This window comes from Podarcis cretensis (assembly GCF_951804945.1).
Source record: "Podarcis cretensis genome assembly, chromosome: 6".
Classification (NCBI taxonomy): domain Eukaryota; kingdom Metazoa; phylum Chordata; class Lepidosauria; order Squamata; family Lacertidae; genus Podarcis; species Podarcis cretensis.
The window spans coordinates 96,228,387-96,250,560 of NC_137175.1; the positions used below are offsets into that span (position 1 = coordinate 96,228,387).

A 22,174-nucleotide genomic window follows, 5' to 3' on the forward strand; every position below is an offset into this window, starting at 1 on the left:
GGCTATTTCCCCAAATCTCAGATCCACAAAGCTTCTTCTCTTCCACAACGATTCTAGGAGATTCAGAATTTCATTCAATATTAGCTTGAATGTCTGGGGCTAAAAGTGAGTCTCTTCTACTTCCACTTATCCTGGTTCCAGCAGGAAACAGTGTTTTAGAAGAATCGTGTGGATAATTTCCTTGGTGAATTCAGCAAGGCTATCTGTTTCTGACTTGTCCAGTGATGAAACCAGGACATTTAAAATTTTAAAACTTATTTTTTTGGTAATACCCTTAAGTAGCATCTATAAATTGAAGAAAAAACAAAACTAAATAACAGAAAACAGATGCTTTATGTTCTAAATAGAGGAACAAAGAGAAACTAAAGATACAGTTTATCTATCAAGAAGAAATATTTCCCCTTCTAACTTGCATAAGCACAGGACACTGATTTTCTATTATTCAGAGCAAAAAACAACAACAAAGATTGTTTTTCTGGTTATGAATGGTTTGGTTTTGTATTTGGGGAGATTCAGATACCATTTTCCTTGTATTGGGGAGGCTTAAAAGATATTTGACTGAAGCTGACCTCAACTATGTCCCCAGCAGTCTTTATTTTATCTTTTAGAAACTGCCATTCACACTAAGAGAAGGTAAAGATGTGTCCTCGGGGAAACTGTTGGGGTGGGGGGTAAATGCACCCCATGGACCTTAGGCCTGTTTCTTGCAGTATTCTTGCCAGTTCATGTCTATTTAGCCTCTCAATAAGTCCTGTGAAACAAATACTGCCTAGAACTATGGGCAGTGCTGGGGGGGTGGCGGGGGGGGACACAACCCCCCTCCCAATAGGGAGCTCACTCCTCACTTGCCCCCTCACATTTCACATTGCTGGACTCCTGTCCTTAACATATACTGCTATTTTTCTTTCAGATATCTTAACATGTGGGTCACAGGTTGCTCACCTAGAAATATAGTTTGCCCCTTTTGTGCCCCCCACAGATTATTATTTTTTTGGTCTGGTGTTGTTTGGCTAAAACCATATATTGATCTGCATAGCTCTGCCTTAGTTTTTGTTTGTTTGGTTTTTATTGTTACTGAGTGTGACAAAGATAAGGTTACCAGATTTTTTTCAATGAATCCAGGGACACTTCTCAACTTCAATGGATTTTGTATGGGGACTGATACGTAAATCCGGGGACTGTCTCCGGGAAACGGGGACGTCTGGTAACCTTAGACAAAGACAGATATGGCCTCTGTATGTATTTGATTGGCTAGCCTTATTAGAACCTTAATGGAACAGTAGCTGCTGAGTTATCCTTTTCAGTGTATTAGTGTATTTGTATTCTTCCTTTGAACTGCCAAAGACCCCTAGCAGTCAGCTCAGCTTTAAGGAAGCTCACTTTACCCATCACAAACCTATCAAAAATCCAGCTGCATAGTCACAGTTCCACTTGACCTCTAAAGCTAATTCATCTCAATTAAGCTGCCTTGTGCGGATAAATGGGACCAGGAAGAACCCACTGAAGCCCACTCCTGGTAAGCTCAATTCGCTTCAGTGGGACATGCAGTTCCTGGTTGACCGTGTCTGCGGAGTCCTTTTTGCTTACTTGGCTCACAGAATGCAATCCCTGGTGAAATCATTCCTGTCGATCTTTAAAGGAGGAGAGCAGGCTGTGTTTACTTTCCTTAAGGTGAACCACCCCAATAAGCAAATCCCCATGGGAGAAGCGCCCCCTGAACTCACCAGTAGGAGTTGATGATCTTGCAGAAGGCTAGCTCACAACACATTTTAAGATTGGCCTGGTGATCGGCTAGCTCGCTCGGTGAACTTTTGCTGGGATCCACTTCACAGTTCTCGTCCGACTCATACAATGCCTTGATAAATTCACCTAGGAGTCGGGTGGCAAGACACAGCAAATCAGGAAACCGTCTTATTGAAATGTTACCTACAAAATTTCTGCTGATAGTTCCACAGATGATGACACCACACACTCCCCCACCCTGATTTGAAGCGTAAGGTTGGCCAAAGTGTGTCAAATCACTGATGTTTGGCCAAATTCCGCAAAGGATGCAGAAACTTCATTCCTCTTCCCTGATTCATAATGAAGCCAACATTCTCCCTGAAGGTGGGGTACAGAAACCTCTTTGTCCCTTCCAGCAATCAGCTTATCTTCTAAAGAATGATATTAAACTAACCTTATGTCATATGACCTAGACACAGATTAGTAGTGATCGGAAGATTATTTATCCCCTTTGGAATTAAAACCATGCCACTTATGTCTCTCAACTGCTTTGGCTTATGGGTTTTGCCAAAAAACCTAAACATTCCTTTGCTGCCCTTTAATTTCAGAGGCACATAATTTGATTCTCTCATTACAGAAAAGGATAAACAATGATTAAGTCAGCGTTCACCTTGCCCTTCATGTATAATAACTTCACTTATTTAAACTAGGTCAAACAGCTTGGGCCACTCTGCCCTCACTATATCTGTGTCTGTGATTTTTGCAACTAGCCCATTAGTTTTAAGGATGAATAATGAACATGAAAGTCAATACTTTCAGGAATGAAGTTAGCAGAAGCAAGAAGGCAAGGCCAGTAGTTTCTTCTTATGACTCAGTGACAACTGTAATGTTGTAGGACTTTGTTAGTGTGCAAGGTTAGCTCTGGGCACTGATTATCCTACCAAAATTGGGAATCACTCTCTTTATCGCATTCTGTTCTCTGCTGCTCATTGGAGCATGGCAGTAACTGTGCAGATCCAATGGGACTTGTGGCAGCACAGTCTCTCTGCTCTGTCAGTAAGTGGTAGTACAAAAATCTTCTGGGAGTCCCAAAAACATAAGCAAGTTTCTGGACCTCACTGTTGCACAGAAAATAGGAGTAAGTCTTGCAGTTTCTACTGAACAGAAGGGCATACATGGAGATTTTGGTAACAAGAAAATGGCTTTTTCTCTCCTTACAGGTTATCTCAACTGCCTTTAATCACACGCTGATTCTCTATTTTATTTAAAATCCAAGGCTACTGCGAACTGAAAATTGCACATTCTGCAGAACACACAAATTACGGTTTGAGCGAAGTAACCATTTGAATATATTATCTGAAGGATGTATATTTCAGATTTTTAGTGAATTCTAAATTCTTTGCTTTGAGAGTTCAAAAGAAAAGGGAGGCTACTGCTACAACAGATGCATCTGAGCCCCAGGCAATAATCCTTAATTCCTTAAAGGTAAAGGTAAAGGGACCCCTGACTGTTAAGTCCAGTCGCGGACGACTCTGGGGTTGCGATGTTCATCTCGCTTTACTGGCCAAGGGAGCCGGCATTTGTCTGCAGACAGCTTCTGGGTCATGTGGCCAGCATGACTGAGCCGCTTCTGGTGAACCAGAGCAGCACACGGAAACGCCGTTTACCTTCCCGCCAGAGCGGTACCTATTTATCTACTTGCACTTTGACGTGCTTTTGAACTGCTAGGTTGGCAGGAGCTGGGACCAAGCAATGGGAGCTCACTCCGTCACGGGGATTCGAACCGCCGACCTTCTGATCGGCAAGCCCTAGGCTCTGTGGCGCCACAGCACCACCTGTGTCCCTAATTCCTTACTGGACCCCTTTTATTTTGACCTTTCCCAACTTTCTATCTGGACCCAGTCCCATCTCTGTAAACTGAACCCACCCATTACGTTATTTTAGAGAGGCTAAGACTTCTTCAAGGTGGTTTTTCTGAGAGGTGATAGCAGCACTGGAAACCAGAAACATTGCAGCAGCTACTGAAAAACACCCCCATGGGCCCAATGTTGTTTTCATCTGCAATTCTCTACACAGGTATTCTTGAACTGGGTAAAAACAACAACCCCGAACTATTTTTTGAAACGCAAGCAAACACATTTTGAGCAGCCAAGAGAAATGAACGTTTATGTGTTCAACAGAGCACATTGCCACCAGCAGCTGAAATTGGGTAACTAAAGAAACAGGGGGACATTCTGAGAGCATGAAATAGAGCAATTGGGAGCATTGCTGGAATAACTACTAACAGAAAGATCCAGTTAACGTTCAAAAGAAGCATTCAAGGAAAACACAGGTGATTCAACACAGCAGATAATGAACTATGGTATAGGAGAAATGGGAAAAAGACACATGGCACAATAGGTTCCCCCCCTCTCCCCAAGCCTCAATATGCTGCAGTACTTATTCAATTTGTTAACAGGCTGACATGCCCCGTATGTGAGGTCTCTGCTTGGAAGTGCCATGTGGAAAGCTTCAGAGTAGTGGGTATATTTGCATACCATAGCATCTATGGAGTGCACATTTTGGGATTAAATAGAGAATGTTATAGTCAGGTGTTTTGTGAGGGTACTGGGATATTTTGTCAGGTGTTTTGTGAGAGGTGTTGGAGACGAGACAAGGAAACAGGCCTGTTTGCAGAAGAAGAGGAAAATGGGGAACGTGGCCTGGGAAGCGCCTGACAGTGGCAAGATTTACCACCAGTCACTTCTCTGAAGCAAGGGTGCCAACTTTAATAAAATATTGGGGGGGGGGGGCCAGGTAGGCCCCACCCCACATAACTGATCACATGATGTGGCACACGAACACCATTTGAATGGCAATGTCTATAAACTTTGGGGGGCCTTGCTCTCTCAAATATTTTATTGGGGGGCAAAGGGACCTTGGCCCCTAAGAGTTGACTCCTAAGCTCTAAAGATTCAGCTCTACACCAGCCTGTGTTCTGTGTGTTTGGCCAGTCTTGCCAATACATTTCTCTGTGACAATGAGGGATGTAAACTGTGTATGTGTGTGTTTATGGAGGAAACAAAATATTCTCAGGACTCGAGAGTCCGCATTAGATAAGCCTATCTTCCGTAGAACGATTACTGTCAATCTGTTTCCAAGAGCTCCTTTCAGACTGGACTAACCTCAAGGAACCTGTCAGCCCGACGCAGGATATCATTGATGCTATTATGCCACCAGCAATGTGACTTTAATACTTTGACTTTAATACCTCACTTTCTTTAATGGCCTTATAATAGGCTTGTTAAAAAAGGCCATGAATGCAAACATGCTTTACCCCCTGTGAAAATATAGTGAACCACATAACAGTTTATAGTGTAAAAACGCCTAAAACTAACATAGTGCTATCCTATATATGTTTATTCAAAAATAACTCCCATCACATGTCAGTGAAAACAGGATGTATTATTCTGCCTGCAAGATGGCGTCGTTAGAGGAAGGCAGCCTTAAAGATTTATTTTCAATAGTCAAGATAAATTAGGTGCTCTTAAAACACACACTAATCAAATTGTTATTATACTGTGAGATCTAAGTGAAAAGGACTCTAGAAAGAATTACAATGGAAGCAGTCTTGGCTTTTGGAAAAGAAAAGCTGCAGAATCCTAATTAGCATTTCTGATCGCTGATGTCTATGATTTAAAATCTTATCTCTCCCAGTGGTATCTTGAATCACATATTAAAAACTGTTAATTTTAAAATAACTTCATATAATTACTAGACATTAAAGGCTTATAGCCAAAGGATGCAATCCAGAAGGAATCTATTTTACGCAATCTCCATTTGAATGAATGGGAGCTGGATGAGAGCACTATATGCTCTTCCAGAGTCGCCAATCCCGCACTACCAAGCTGTTGTGCAAATCCCATTTATTTCAGTGGGTTTGGTCAGGAGAGACTCCCATCAGATTGTGCCTCTAAAACCTGGATTGAAATGAATTACAGATTTTTAATTTGCTTGGAAATTCATTATTACCACAATGAGAAACGTACACAGTAAGTACAGTTGGTAACTGGAAAATGAGGAAAAGACTTAAAAAATGTGTACGTAGGGGAAAACAGGGATGCACTTACTTGAAATTTTGTTTAATGAATAGTTTTCTGTGCAGTTTCATACTGGGGAACTTTACATATGTAGTTGCCCAATGTGGAACTGCGCAGGAACAATGAAGTATAATTGTTTGCCTAATTTCAGCATATGTCCCATATGTCTGGATCCTTAAAAGTTTGATCTGGACCCAAGAGTTGTAATTCCCACCTACCCCAAATTCACTCTGAAGAGTACGAAATATTCCCCAGGTCAGGCCTTCTGGATTGCTTCTAAGGTGTGGTTTTAACAACTTGGGAGTTATTTCACTGCGTGTCTTCCCACGCTGTTTTGGTAGTATCAGCTACCTCATGCCACATGGGTGGAGCTGTTGTCCTGGTTTTGTAAGAAGGCAACTGTGGGAAGGGAACCACGCTGTGGGTGGGCTCCATTCACTAGAGGAGTCTGATGTTACTGAAGCAGTACTGTGAGAACATTGGCACCCCCATGCCACTTAATCAACATCAGAAAGTTTCCTTATATAAGTACACCAAAGGAGATGATAACCAGATGCATGTATGCGCGCACACACACAGTCAACACCGACAACCAAATTTGAATCAAATACAGTGGTACCTCTGGTTACGAACTTAATTTGTTCTGGAGGTCCGTTCTTAACCTGAAACCATTCTTAACCTGAGGTAAAGGTAAAGGGACCCCTGACCATTAGGTCCACTCATGGCCGACTCTGGGGTTGCGGTGCTCATCTCGCTTTATTGGCCGAGGGAGCCGACGTACAGCTTCTGGGTCATGTGGCCAGCATGACTAAGCTGCTTCTGGCGAACCACAGCAGCGCATGGAAACGCCGCTTACCTTCCTGCTGGAGCAGCACCTATTTATCTACTTGCACTTTGATGTGCTTTCAAACTGCTAGGTTGGCAGGAGCAGGGACTGAGCAATGGGAGCTCACCCTGTCGCGGGGATTTGAACCGCCGACCTTCTGATCGGCAAGTCCTAGGCTCTGTAGTTTAACCCACAGCGCCACCTGCATCCCTGAGGTACCACTTTCGCTAATGGGGGATCCCACGGCTGCCACTGGCGATTTCTGTTCTCATCCTGGGGCAAAGTTCTTAACCCGAGGTACTACTTCCAGGTTAGTGGAGTCTGTAACCCGAAGTGTTTGTAACCTGAGGTGTTTGTAACCTGAGGTACCACTGTAGAAACATTTTAACCCACAGAATGTTTTTCCTTTACCGAGAGCATCTTGCAGATACTTCTGTCCCACTAGCTTGAGGTATTCTTCAATGGCTTTAGTGGCAAGTGTATTCTCCCTGAAGATCAACACATCATGCTCCCCACAACGATCAACCTCGGACATCACCAAGTCAGTCAAGAAATCCTGAAGGAGAAGCGGTTGGACAACAGAAAGGTGTTTTAACCCAAGGTAAAATGTGCAGCAGGGGTGGGTAGGATGGACTAGATAAGAAGGATAAGAGAATTGCTAAATTCAGTGGGGAGAGAAAGAGAAGTGGGGGCTGATTAGGCCAATAGGTTGGAGGTTCCCCACCACAGGTTCATAAAATGCCAGTGTGTTGAGCCTGCAAGCTTGTCAGAAACGTAAGTACCACTGAGGAATACGGAGGAGGAGCAATTCCTCCCACCCTGTGCCTTCTGTAAACGGTTACCCAGGGCCACACTGGAAAATGGTTGCCAGGTTCAGATCTCAGAGAAAGGGCTGCAGCCAGGTGAAAAGCCAAGGCAATGGGTGAGAGAGTATTCCAAGGTTTCTAAAGCCTGAGCGAGAAGGCCAGAGCACAACCCTGACATGCCATTCGCTGCTCCCCAAAGGCCAGAGGAATACTCAGATATTGTTTTATCAAGCTCTCTCTCCCCCCCCCCTCCTTATTTAAATGCATATCCTGCGTTTAATTCATCTTGGAATACAAGGCTTTGCATATGGAATACTCGGGCAGTCTCCCATCCAGGCCCTGGCCCGGTTCAAACGTCACAATAAACCAGAGTTAAACACCAATTAGGAGACTGTGAGCGTGCAGCGTACAAAACTACTTTAAGGCCCCCAGTTGTTCCTTTCACTCCCCTCCTCCTCATGCCATGCCTGTCTGGCATGCTGTGATATGTGAACACAAGCACATGGTTTGCTGCTTCTATGCAAACAAACCACAAGCCGTATTATTTTCATTAAAATAACTTATCTACTGCCTTTCATTTCAAGAGGAAATGGTCAGTTTCTAGACAAACAAACCACAAGCCTGGGTTCAGACATCACAACAAGCAATACTTTGGCTTGTATCCTGGTAGTACAGTAGGAGGAGGATTAGGGGAGGAATAGAGCAAGAACTGTTCAGCAGTGTGCACCAGCAACAACTACAGGTTTTAGTTTAAACCATAAAAAATATGGTTTAACGTGACATGCAAACCAGGCCATTAACTGGTCTCAGACCTGCTTTGCTTCAGCAAGGTTGAAACATCATGCATCTTCAAGACCATGTCCTGGGGAATGGGAATCATCATTGATTATGTTGTAAAAGTCTTGACTTTTCTGGGAGCTTAACATGCCAGTTATCTCAAAGAAAGCATTGATTAGCCTTCAGGATTAGATCTATACATCTCCCTGGGTCTGGGGAGACATATCTGCTTATAACATCTTGTCAGAGCCCAACAATAATGCAATGGAGGCCTCTTAAACATTCAGTAAAAACGAGTCACCTCTGACTTTGAGGGGATGCTGCAGTTTGGCCTAAGATTTAATGCAAAGCATATTTTCAATTGCTAAATATATTCAAGGATGTCACTTTATACTATGGAGCTTAATATAATTTTTGGTAACTTTAGTAATATGAACAAAAATTTACTTTGCTTTATCCAAGTTATTAACAATTATTGGTGCTCAGTGGAATGCAAAGAGAGGAAGAGCACAGTTAACAATTAAATCATAAAATCCGCACATGTTCTTTCTCTTCTTAAACCTGAGTCTTTAAAATCTGAATTCTAATCATTCTGTAGTGTAACAATGTTAAGAAGGCAGAGCAACAATATGCTGATATACCCAGTGTACAGTTTGTACCAAAGAAATCTGAGGTCACTTTTCTTCATCACTTCGGGGGAATATTATGGAAGCAATGATAGCTATGAATCATGGTGGTTCAGCAAATAGTTCCTGTAACTCTCACACTAATTGGTCAGACGGAAGAAAAATGAGTTTGATTGATAGAATGCTCAAATAGTAAAGACTGGATATACAGGAGGAATTCAATGCTTCACTATGTTGAATGTTCAGACGTCCTTGTGCAAAGCTTTTATTGACAGGGTGCATTAGGTGATTCCTGCGCTATGTTTCTGGTGCCTGGTATGAAAAAGTATGTAAAACAGCAACTTCACTGTAGTGCCTGAATGGGGCAGACCCACACATTTCATCTTAAGTCCCATGCAGGAAGGAGGGATATAAAGTGCAAAACACACATTTTTAATGTCAGTGTGTTTATTTTTAAAGCAGATGTCTTTGTATATAGACCTTTTCTTCTTAAAATAATACTTTTGCTGCACAATCCAATATGTGTCTAGAAGTCAGACTTCTTGAGTTCAATAGGCTTTATTCCCAGGAAAGTATGTATAGGACAACAGCCTTAATTATTCTTTAAAACACTGACCACTGTCTTTGCGTTATGCTCCGTTTCAAGACAACTATAGGTAGAGACAAATTTTGCTTTCAGGATCATAACAACAAAGAATCAGTTTAATTACTTGGCAGAACCCAATCTGCCACCATCTTTCAATAGCACTAAAAATGACACAGAGGGGGCAAGAGCTTTGCATGTTCTTACCTTGGCTCTGCCAGTGCTCTGAAGAATGTGCACTAAAGCACAGGCCATCTCCTCTTTGTTCCGGACACTGATGACTGGCTCCAGAACAGAGCATAACATTGTGTAGTTGTTGGTCACAAACTCTGCAAACTCTTTGTATTGCTCCATGGGGAGGATGGTAATTGTCTGGTAACGGCATTTTATCCGTATGGATGGGCCTGTTTTCCCTTTATTGGGCGTGGGAGTGCTGATGGGGTACCACTTCTCCACGAATTGCCGACCAGTCACAGCAGCTATGGGGATGTTGACCAGACCCACATAGTTGTTCTTGTCCTTTTTCTTCTTCTTTTCAACATCTTTATAGATGTGGATGGTGATGCTATGGGCAGGTGGAAGGCCAGAGAACTCAAAGTGCTCTCCCCAGAAGATATTATCATTTTTCATTTTGCTGGTTGTGCGGGCAAATAAGGTATCGTCCACGCACAACTCACAAAAGTACCTCTTCTTGGGGGCCAGGTCTTTTGCCTCGATGATCCAAAGGCGGAGCACGTTTTCGGCTCGTCGGCAGTTGTCCTGGAGAGAAAAAGGCTTATTTAGTTTTCCCGAGGCCAACCTCATTGCAAGGGTCAAATACCTAACGTGTGGATGACTTCTTGTTCTATGCTGCTCTTAACTTTTATTATCACTGGTTTTATATTTAAATGCTGCGAAGTTTAGAAACTGTTCTCAAGTTTGCATAAAACACTAAAGACATATAAGATAAAACAATTAATCAACCATGCTCTGGGCTACAATGGCGATGGCAAGCATGGCGAAAGGTCAGGGTGTTTGTAGCCTTTATCACTCTAGGAAGGGTACAGTACTAAAAACACCTGCAAAAAAAAAAAAAAAAAATAGCCCTCCAGAAGAACCCACTATGAATAATTTTATGGGAGAGGATGCTTTTTTTCTACAGTGTTCTGGACTCAAGCTGTTTGGGACTTAATAAAGCATAATTGGGAGCTTGAACTTATATCCAAGAGAAACTGGCAGCACTGCAGCTCAAGAAGAAATTTGACAGAAACAAATAAGGCCGTTTATCTCACAAGCCCTAGCTGGAAGCCAGATTTAAATGGATCTCTATAGTGGATAGTACCATTATTCATCTTGTAAAAGAGGGATTGGAAAGAAGGACCAGCAATCTAGCAGCCGATGACAGATTCTGTCAGTGGATACATTCTATTTTTAATGCAAACACCAAAATTCAAAATTCTTAGCCTGTGTCTCACTTTGCTAAAGAAAGAGCTCACAGGCATTTTTTCAATAAGACAAACCGTGACAAGTCTCCTGGAAAACAGAAGCATTAATGAGGGTGATAGAAGACCATGTGTATCTATTAGACATTTGTGCAAAGTGGAATCGAGTATCATTTTGTGTTATTGAAGAGTTTTCCTCTGGGACATTGATGGCATTGCTGCCATCAACTTAATTAAATGGGTGTGCTTGTTTGGGGAAGAATGGGAGAGATATATCACTTGGCCCAGAAAGAAATTACCCCGGGTGCATTAAACCACTGGATTTCCCTTATACCTTGTTTGGTTGGATTGCCCTCCGCAGGTTTTCCATCCACTTGTCTCTTTCTCCCGCTGAGGAACAGCTGAAACATTTACTGCCACAGGAATAAGTGACCTAAAACATTTTTTTTTTAAAAAAAAAATTAAAATCAGCTAAGCTCATAATTGCAGCTTATGTAAAATAAGGAAGGGCATGAAAATCTTGAATACCCTACAACAAACAATTCTAGAATACTTGCCAATACTAAATTAAGAAAGCAGAGGAAGCGTGCACATGTATAAACACGCATATATGCACATACAGAAATGTACTCATTATTTAATTCGCCTTCACATATAAAGCTTTCAGGAAAAAATGGATTTGAAATGTAGGGGGATCAAAGGAGTGCATGGAGATCAGGAGGGAGCAGGGTTCACACCTGAAATATGGTAAACTGGGTGCAGTCTCCCGCCCCCCCCCCACATCCAGTTCACAAGACAAGGTCCCTCTAAACTTATCTCCAAAAGAGAAACAACTAGAAACATGATTTCAAAAAACAAACAAACACAGAATGCTGATATTCCCAGGTTGCCAAGTTTCGCACTAGACATCTGATTGGATTATTAAATGACAAGGAAGCAACTAAATGATAGAAATTAAAAGTTAAAATAGGGTTAAAACAACACAAGGAAAACAACAGGAAAGAAAACAAACAAATTGGGAAGGGAAACAGAAAAGCTCAGGGTTGGATTACCTGTTCTGCTCAAATATATTACACAAAACTGCAAGATGGTTACTTGAGTACTGTTCCCGCCATGGTGTAGGTTCTTTTTTTGTTGTAATTTCAAGAATTTGTTTTTATGCATTGGGTGCTATTTTACTACACCAGCTGCCAATATCACTTTGTGTAAAAAGCTGCTAAATGAAATAAATAAAATAAAAAGTAAAAATGGCCAAATAATTATTTTGGACCATGACGGTTTCCTTATCGTGTAATAGGGGAGCAACTTTTATGATCCTAGTTGCTCTGAAATTAGTTTGAAGTATTGTACCATATTAAAGGAGGAAAGCAAAGTGCCCATGCTAACTGAACTGCTATACAAGTCGAGACGTCAGCAGGACTGCTTGCTCTTTCTGCAAGAATTACTTCACTCAGCAGACAAACCCAGGTTTCTCATAGGTATTTACATTAAATCAAAGCCTGAAGCAAACTAAAACATGTTCCCCTCTAATGAGATACCAATGCAAAGTATGTTGTAATAATTCTTGAGAGTTTCCGCCAACAAAACAAAGTTGCCAGGACAACCAGAAAGAGAAGCAAGAACAGACCAACGTTTGTGCACAAGTTTTTACATTACATTATCTTAATTTATGTCTATGGGACTGCACATGCACACACTTGCACACAGAAGGCTAACAATATGCCAGTATATAATGTACTGAATCATTTTGCCTGACAAAAGATTATCATTATGTTCCAACATTTGCACAGATTGTTAGCAGATGACGTTATGCCAGGTTAATACAGCACTTCTAAATCCATTCATTGCAACTCAGAGAAACACAACACTATGGACTTCTCAATAGCTTATGGGTGCTTGAAATAATGCTGTCTCTTTAAAGGTAACATACATTATGTGCTGGAATAGTAACAGACAGTAATTTACAGAATTACTGAATCACAAAAGGATCAAGCAGGAACAAGGGTGCGGGGGGGAAAGCCAAATTCCCTAGCTTTTCGATGCTAGAGAGGCCCACCTACCAGATTTTTCATAGTCCTCCTTCCAGCGTTATCAATTTTTACCTTTACTGCCTTTTAAGATTATCATTCTAAGGCAGTCTTCCTGCAGGAACTTTCTCCCTAAGTAGCTAGACTGGTGACTGGGAGCAGCCGCTGAGACCATATAACACCGGTCTTGAAAGACCTACACTGACTCCCAGTACTTTCTGAGCACAATTCAAAGTGTTGGCGCTGACCTTGAAAGCCCTAAACGGCCTCGGTCCAGTATACCTGAAGGAGCGTCTCCACCCCCATCGTTCTGCCCAGATACTGAGGTCCAGCGCCGAGGGCCTTGTGGCAGTTCCCTCGCCAGGAGAAGCCAAGTTACAGGGAACCAGGCAGAGGGCCTTCTTGGTAGTGGCACCCACCCTGTGGAACGCCCTCCCACCAGATGTCAAAGAGAAAAATAACTTTTTAGAAGACATCTGAAGGCAGCCCTGTTTAGGGAAGCTTTTAATGTTTAATAGGTTATTATATTTTAGTGTTTTGTTGGAAGCCGCCCTGAGTGGCTGGGGAAACCCAGCCAGATGAGTGGGGTATAAATAATAAATTATTATTATTATTATTCCTATGTGAGACATGGACTTTTTGTAGGAGTTGCACAATGGTGGAATGGACTATGGAGACTGGCCGGCTGCTGCTTTAGGAACACTTTGGAAGCTAAATACGTTCAAGTCAATTTGTATTAGTTCAGACTGCTGCTGTTTTAGTTATATATTCTGATTAACTGGTTTTTACAAATTTCCACCAAATCTTTGGTTTATGTGATTTGTAAGTACGCAGGTGCTGTTTGGATCTGAAAGGTATGGCATAGGTATGGCATGTCTCTCAGTCTAACCTACCTCAAGGGGTTGTTGTGAGGCTATAATGGGAAGTGGGGAACAACCTTGTAACATCCCCCTGATCTCCTTGGAGGGCAGGTGGGATAGAAATGTGATCAATGTAATATTATAAACATATATTATCAAATAGATGAAATGTGCCTGCAGAAGACATCCGTGCAGTTACCAAAATATTCAGATTTGAGTAGGCAAATTGTAACAATTGATGGAGTATAAATTGGGTGGAAATTGGAATATAAATAGGGTTGCCATCTTTTGGAAATGACCTTCCCGGACAGACCTACCCTTGAGGTGGAAGCCAAACGGAAGTTTTTTCTCCCGTTGTTGCCCCACTCCTTTCCAGCGCCTGCTCTGGCCTGCGCCTAGGATCGGGCCCAGACAGGGAGGCTCGTTAATCTGTGCCTCTCCAGTCCAGCCTGGGCCTTCCCATCCATCGCAGCTTGAGCAGCTGTTGGGGGCCGCCGCTGCTGCTGGGGAAGGCTCAGACAGGACCGGAGAGGTCATGGAGCCACCGGCGCAGCTGCTGCTGCCGCCTGCATCCCCTCCAACGCGGCTTGAGCAGCCATATGGCTGGATTTTCCCAGATATTCCACTGATTTCCACCTGGACACTGGTTCTGACAGCCGGATCCCAGCAACGTCTGGGATATTCTGGTCATATGGCAGGCATAGGCAAAATTGGCCCTCCAGATGTTTTGGGACTACAACTCCCATCATCCCTAGTTAACAGGACCAGTGGTCAGGGATGATGGGAGTTGTAGTCCCAAAACATCTGGAGGGCTGAGTTTGCCTATGCCTGACGTATGGCAACCTTAAATATAAAACTACGCCAGTTCAAAATATCTCACTACAGGACAAAGGCCGAATCACTGTAAATTTGGTCCTGGGCTTCTGTGCTGCCTGTCAGAAGCTGTCTCTTCACCCTCCTTCCCTTCTTCCAAACTAAGTACTGGTGGAAAAGGTGGAGTTGTGCCAGGGGCCGCGTCTCTCCTCCCTTCTTTTTAGTTTCTAGAGTGTATCTGGGATGTTGCTGTTGCAACCTTCTGGGTGCCAGAAAGAGAAGGGGAGAAAGTGACACACAGGAGGGGGTGGAGAAGGAAGGAAGTGGCACTGCCGGAATTGCCCTGTCTCTAAGTAAGTTTGAGTTAAGAAAAGGGGGACAGTGGCTAGCAAAGGCTGCTTGTTATCAGCTGCTCTGATCTACTGCGCCACACATACTGTACATGCCTCCCATTTCTCAGGACACTCACCAGGAAATATTGCAAAAAAGCAAGTGGAAAGCGGGACTACCCCAAGCACAATTTGCCCCTTACTAATAATGGGACGCAGGTGGCGCTGTGGGTTAAACCACAGAGCCTAGGACTTGCCGATCAGAAGGTTGGCGGTTCGAATCCCCGTGACGGGGAGAGCTCCCGTTGCTCGGTCCCTGCTCCTGCCAACCTAGCAGTTCGAAAGCACATCAAAGTGCAAGTAGATTAATAGGTACCGCTCCGGTGGGAAGGTAAACGGCGTTTCCGTGCGCTGCTCTGGTTCTCCAGAAGCAGCGTAGTCATGCTGGCCACATGACCCGGAAGCTGTACGCCGACTCCCTCGGTCAATAAAGCGAGATGAGAGCCACAACCCCATTGTCGGTCATGACTGGACCTAATGGTCAGGGGTCCCTCTACCTTTAACCATGACCCATACAGTCAAAACATGCAAAATAGTTCCTGATCTGGAACGATAATGCTAATTCAGTCCTCGCAGGTGAAAAGACTGCTCAACTGTGGGGCAATGCTACATATGTCAGCTCAAAATGGCCCAGGAAGTGGTAACGCCTTTCTAAGTCCCCACTCTTACACAGCCCAGCAACTGAAAGTATTTCTTTCTGTTGAAGGATTGAAGGCAGTAGCTCCAAGAACTTGAGAGTCATCTGATGATTAGATAGTCCACGCCCTTCCCACGGTAAATCCCAAGCAGACACCAATTTCCTCATCCAGTTATGAAATTACAAGGAGTGAGATAAGCAACCAAACCAAGTCAGTTAAACAATCAAATGTTCCTTCCCCCTTTCTTACTCTTAGTTCTCTCCCCCCCCCCGAAACAAAGGAATACATTTGCTTTTTACTTTTCTTTTTTACCTCAAAGCAGAAGTCGTGTCCCAGTATACTGCTATGAAGTGGCTTGACGAAGACTCTCTCTTCTGCCCCAAGATCTAATGTCTCCACAGCACTGCCTGGACTCAGCAAAGATTCATGAGAACGAGATTCTTTCAGCTTTGGTAAACCACGAGACCTGTGCAAAGACCAAAAGGGGGTGGAAATAAGACACCACACAAAAAAAGAAGGCGGTTCATAAAACAAAGTTTTCTTTAAAGCGGCTTTTAAGGTACCTCACTCCAATTGTTGGTTTTAGAAATAAGATACCCCTGACAAATGCCAGACAAGATTTGGCAGATCTAGAAACTCAGAAATATTTGGCCTGTTGGCAAAATAAAACTAGACAACTAAACACAACCATAACATGTACACACCCCACTTTCTCCAGCTACTGGCTAAGTACTCGGGACCTACAAGTGGATTTATAATGCTAACAAAAATAAATAATATATACTAGCATCTCAAACAAACATTGCTTATTTTTACAGGACCCAGAGAATTCTGCTAGTAACAATGCTGTTGATATGATTTAGCATATCTCCCTGGGAACTGCATATATTTCAGCTATAATGTGAAAATGATACATCTTAAACTGCCCCCAATTCATTTATACATCCTATAAAGCAGGGATGGCCAACTCCCAAGAGATCTGTGATCTACCCCCTTTTGGGGGGGTTCAGGTCAAAGTTGTTGAGCTTATTTTAGGAAGGAGGAAATTTTTGGGTGAGCTTTTTTTAGGGGAGCCAGTGATCTACCAGTGATCTACCACAGACACCCAGTGATCTACCGGTAGATCACGATCTACCTGTTGGACGTGCCTGCTATAAAGGAATGAAAAACGCTGCTTTGGGACCCCCCCCCCCCCCGCTAAGAGTGCAGGGCAATAACGCCCTGTCCCCCCCTTCATCCTTTCTTGGGGTTGCACACCAGCCTGGTAGAAAGGAGCGGATGTTCATGACTGGCTGAACATGACTTAGCAAAACAGCAGACATTTGAACCTAGAGCTCTCTGGGTAGTCGAACACTATTGCCTTAACTACACCATCATTCTGGCTCCTCCCTTTCCAAGGGCAAATTTAACACATTTTGTTTCCATCTTGGCTGTGAGTCCTGCAAGACCTGCTCCCTGGCTGAAGGGCTTTTCCACCTGGGCTGGGAGGGCGGGGCCCTGACTGACTCCAGCTACAAAAACTGAGGCTGTTGGGGAAGGGTTGTTGTTGTTTTTTTCCGGGGGGGGGGGGGTTGTTGCTGTTATTGTTTTGTATCTTTATTTTAGATTTTATTGTGTTTTATGTGGAAACTGTTCAGTTAATTTGTGGATTATTTAATGTTTTATTTATTTGTTTGTAACTACATTTGTTATAGTGTTATTATGTATTTTTTCATGTTGTAAGCAGCCTTGAGCATGCCTTGAACCGTGGAAAGGCAGCATAGAAATAAAATTACGCACATATGTTTTCTTTAACTACAAAATTGTTAAACTACTGAAATATATAACCAAAGTCAAATCTAAAACCATTTCATGACCAGAGAAAACAGGGCCTCAATCTATTGGGTTATGTCTCTTTCAGTTAAAAAGCAATAGCAAGTTCATTTGGACTGAGAGCAGAAGCCAGCCTTAAGAGGTTTTCTGCAATTGCTTCTGATGGGCTGGCAGCTTTGTAGTTTGTGACAGGGTCCTGGATCTCGTGTCTCTTTTAGACTAACTTCCTTCATCCGGGTAAGCAATCCAGATTTTCACTACCACCCACTCTTGTCTGTTCCTTGGTTATCATCACCATAGTTTATACCGTATTTTTCGCCCTATAGGACGCACTTTCCCCCCTCCAAAAATTAAGGGGAAATGTGTGTGCGTCCTATGGGGCGAATGCAGGCTTTCGGTGAAGCCTGGAGAGCGAGAGCGGTCGGTGCACACCGACCCCTCTCGCTCTCCAGGCTTCGCGGACCTCTCCGCAAACGCGGGAGCGCTCCCGCTGCTTGCGGAGAGTTGCCTGCGTGCTGAAGCCTGCGCGTGCTGAGCTCAGTGCGTCCAGGCTTCGCGGACCTCTCCGCAAGCAGTGGGAGCCAGCACTGGGCTCCCACAGCTTGCAGGGGCTGGGGTCGGGGGAAGCTCGGGCGGGCCTCCCCCGCCCCAGCCCCGCGCCTGGGGGGGGGGAAAATATTTTTTTCCCTTTATTTCCCCCCCAAAAAACTAGGTGCGCCTTATGGGACGGTGCATCCTATAGGGCAAAAAATACGGTATATATGTATACCAGCAGGGAGTGCCTGGCACTGCCTAGTAATTTTTAGAAACAAAAAATATTGTGGTTTTTAACTGGATAGTGTAATTTGTGATTTTGGAACTGTCACACCAAAAATCGGATGAAGTCAAGCCAAAGGAACGCTTTGGTCCACTAACTCGATTCAAAATGGTGCACAGCATCCAAATGGTGATGAAGTCTACACCCTCCACAAACATACCTTGGGAGTCCTCGTGCCAAGTTTGGCAATGATAGCCCAAGAGGCAGACAAACTTATGCAAAAAAAACAACAACAATAAAAACACAGGAGATTCAGTTCACCATATTGAATCAAAATGGTGCCTGGAATCCAAAAAAATGTTGAAGATTGCTGCCCTCGTCTCAGAAACCCTCATTCCTAGTTTGGTGACGGTATCTCAAGAGGGGTCTGAATTTAAAGAGAACCAACCAACAAACCATTTCCCAAAATATGTAAGGTATGTGTATGTATTCAAATACAGTGCTACCTCAGGTTACAGACGCTTCAGGTTACAGACTACGCTAACCCAAAAATAGTACAGTGGTACCTTGCAAGACGAATGCCTCGTAAGACGAAAAACTCACAAAACGAAAGAGTTTTTCGTTTTTTGAGTTGCTTCGCAAGATGGATTTCCCTATGGGCTTGCTTCGCAAGACGAAAACGTCTTGCAAGTTTGTTTCCTTTGTCTTGCAAGTTTGTTTCCTTTCTCTTAAAAACCGTGCATTCACTTCGAGGAGCAACTCATAGCACGCGGTGTGGTAGCCTTTTTTGAGGTTTTTGAAGACTTTGGTGATTTTTGAAGCTTTTCCAAAGTCCGTGCTTCGCAAGACGAAAAAATCGCAAGACAAAAAAACTCGCAGAACGAATTAATTTCGTCTTGCAAGGCACCATTGTACCTTGGGTTAAGAACTTTGCTTCAGGATGAGAACAGAAATCGCGTGGTGGTGGTGGGAGGCCCCATTAGCTAAAGTGGTACTTCAGGTTAAGAACGGACCTCCAGAACGAATTAAGTTCTTAACCTGAGATACCACTGTACAACAGAACACATTGATAAGTAATAAAACCAATGCACAGTAAAATGCATGACAATCAGAACAAGAAACACTCTAAACAAACTAAAAACAACCAGCAACCTTTACTCACCTATCCATGCATCCCATTTCCAAACCCAGGTGTTCACAAATGACAGAAAGAACATATATGTAAAGCTGGGTGGGTCTCAACCTAAGTAGTGTCCTGCAGGACTCTTTCCTAATCCCTACTACATCTGATGTAAGATATAGTCCTACTCATCTGAGCAGCAAACACCTTAATTATATAGAAGCTTACTATTTCTCTCTGGCCAATACTTTGCTTGGCTCTCCCCCCCCCCCCCCGCATTTGGTATTAGTCATGGTTAAGTGTTAAAGCAGCATTGATGTTAATTATGGTTCAAGCTGAGGGTTTCCTCCTAACCAGGTTTAACTCACTGCCGTGGAGTGGTACAAATAACTCAGTCAGCCATGAAGCAAACTAGGTGATCTTGGGGCAACTTTCTCTCACTCCTCAGGGACGGCTTTACCATTGGGCATAGTGGCGCAGCGAGCCAGGGCGCCAAGGAGTGGAGGGCGCCAGGTGGAGAGTCTGGGGAGGGGAGAGTGGGCAGGTAAGCGAGGCGGAGCTGGGACTTGGTGCCTGCGCACCTCCAGCGTCCGTCAGAGGCAGGAAGGCTCCGGGTACTTTCCCGCAGTCCAGAGCTCTCTCCGCTGGCTCTGCGACACACCACCTCCTCGGCCGCATGGCGTGTGCTTGCATCCCAAGCTCTGCGCATAATACACGTGACTCTACCACCGCTCCCCCAACCACCCCTGTGGCATAGCGTGGGTTGTCAGCACCCGGGGCAAGGCAAGTAATTTGCGCCCCCTAACCCGTGGATTTGCGTCCCCTAACCCTAACCCCCAGATGTTGCGCCCGATGCGGCCGGCCCCCCTGCACCCCCACGCTACGCCACTGATCCATCCTACCTCGAAAGATCCCTGCGCTCGAGGCTACATGCTGCAACTGCTGCCCCCAGTGCCCCTCCCTCCTTCCCCTGCTTCTCCACTGCCTTGCACAGAGCCTGCCTCCTCCTGCTGCCCCCACCACCCCTGCACTCCTTCACACGAACCGCGTTTCCTTCCCCTGCCCGATCCCCTCCCAGTCACGCTCTCTCCTCCCCCCTTCCTCCCCAAGCAAGGACGGTGGAACTGCGCTGAGTGAGCGCGCTTCTCTGCTGCGGCGACACAGACGGCCCAGCTCGCTTTGCCTGTCCCTGCCTGGACGAGACCCCCGCCTGCCTCCCATGCCGCCCCCATTGCGCCCAGCTGCCCAGCCCCACACCATGATCCCGATGTTGGAGCCCCCCCCCTTAAAAAACATCGACAACTCTGGGAAATGGGGGGGGGGCGACTTTGCACCACAGCACCAGATATGCTTAAGACGGCCCTGCTCAGCCTAAAGGGATGATGCAAGGTTTAGCATTTGGGCAGAGGGAAAGGGGTAACCCTGAACTCCTTGGGGAAATGGTGGGGTACAAATGTAGTAAATAAAGAGAAATAGTGCTAGCAGTGGGAATCTGCTATCCAGGAAAGGGGAAGGGCAGCCAAGGAGGAATCCTGCAGCTCTCTCTTCATTGCTAAGCCAAAGTTGACATGTTCACAGACCCTGTGTAAAACATTTCACACACACACACACACACACACACAAAACACACCCCTGCATAAAATGAAAAGCATGGAAATCTTCATTCGGACTTGATGAGTATCATAAACATTAACTATTAGAAAATAACATAAATTTGGTGCATATGGAAAAATGTATTTAATCTAATAACAGTTAAAAACAGACAATATGCACCTACATATTTCAGAAGCAAAACCAAATATCAACAATGTGAACTAGTTATGACTCAGTAAGTGTAACAGAACCTAAAAAGTGTTTCAACCTTGGTCTTCCTCAATGTTCTCTGTACTATGTACATAAAACTTTTCAGCATCAAAGCAATTTTTATATATACAAATCAAAAAGCAACACCATCGACTGGGGTTTACATTTATCTAGCCTTTGAGTGTCATACATGAATGTAAGAAGGCATTGTTCAGCTAAAGTGGGCTCTCAAAGCCCTTTCAAATGGAGCAAGTATTGCCAATTAGTTCAGCTAATGTGCCATCAAACATTATGGTACATCCTTGGTCTCTTCTGTCTGGCTTGATAAGTATTATTACTAATCCTAATTGGTGGTATTATTTTGGATTTGTATACTCTATAGCAAATTTGTTTTATTGTTTCTAAAGTCACATTTGTTTTGATGCCAAACAGGTTTTATTATAGGGACGTTGTGGATATTTTGTCAGAACAAACTCTTTCTATTTCAGTTCTTTTGTAGGTCTGTTTTCAATTGTCATTAGATTTTATATCAAATTGGTTCGTAGACCAAATTTATTCATAGTAGCTTGTAATAGCTAATTTTTTGGGGGGGATCCCAATCAACTTTCAACGCATCTTTTAGTTTGTTGGGATGCAGTTTCTTCTTTGTACAACTTTTATTAGCACAACAGGCCTCATCTTATGCAAAGACTATTCCACATCTCATCTCTGTGCATTAACACCCGACTCCATCAATTTCCTTCCCATCCCATGTAAAATGAAGCAAGCAAGATACAAAAAGCTTTGCTCAAAGCAGCAGATTCCATTATGAATGAGGAATCCTAGCTGGCTGGCTTGGCAGAGCACATAATCTGCATGCAGAAGGACTCAAGGGTCAACCGCAGGACCTTCTTTTCAAAAGGATTAGGCAGTAGGTGAAGGGGAAGACCCCAGGACCCTGGGGAGCTGCTGTCTGTCAGGGTAAGACAAAGAGTTGTACAAATAGGGCTAGATGGCCATAAAGTCCCATTTGATAGAAGACCGCTTCCTAGAAAGAAAGAAATCTTATCAGAGATGGCACTTTGTAAATATTCAGAAGCCTATGCAAATGTCCTAGGAGCACAACTGGTTCTGTT

General features: G+C 43.9%; 1 protein-coding gene across 13 annotated transcripts in view; it reads right to left on the bottom strand.

Annotated features, from left to right (window-relative positions):
* The window catches only part of RASAL2 (RAS protein activator like 2), a 239,765-nt gene that overhangs the window by 21,971 nt on the left and 195,620 nt on the right, over positions 1-22,174 (bottom strand). For all 13 annotated transcript variants that reach the window (XR_013840015.1, XM_079981082.1, XM_079981081.1 and 10 more), the window contains 5 exons: positions 15,880-16,033; positions 11,175-11,273; positions 9,627-10,178; positions 7,039-7,183; positions 1,725-1,869 (listed from right to left, as the gene is read on the bottom strand). Coding sequence is in view for 12 of the 13 variants with exons in the window: in XM_079981082.1 (XP_079837208.1) it covers positions 1,725-1,869; positions 7,039-7,183; positions 9,627-10,178; positions 11,175-11,273; positions 15,880-16,033 (1,095 nt within the window). In the remaining variant the exon portion in view is untranslated. The remainder of the gene's footprint in view (positions 1-1,724; positions 1,870-7,038; positions 7,184-9,626; positions 10,179-11,174; positions 11,274-15,879; positions 16,034-22,174) is intronic.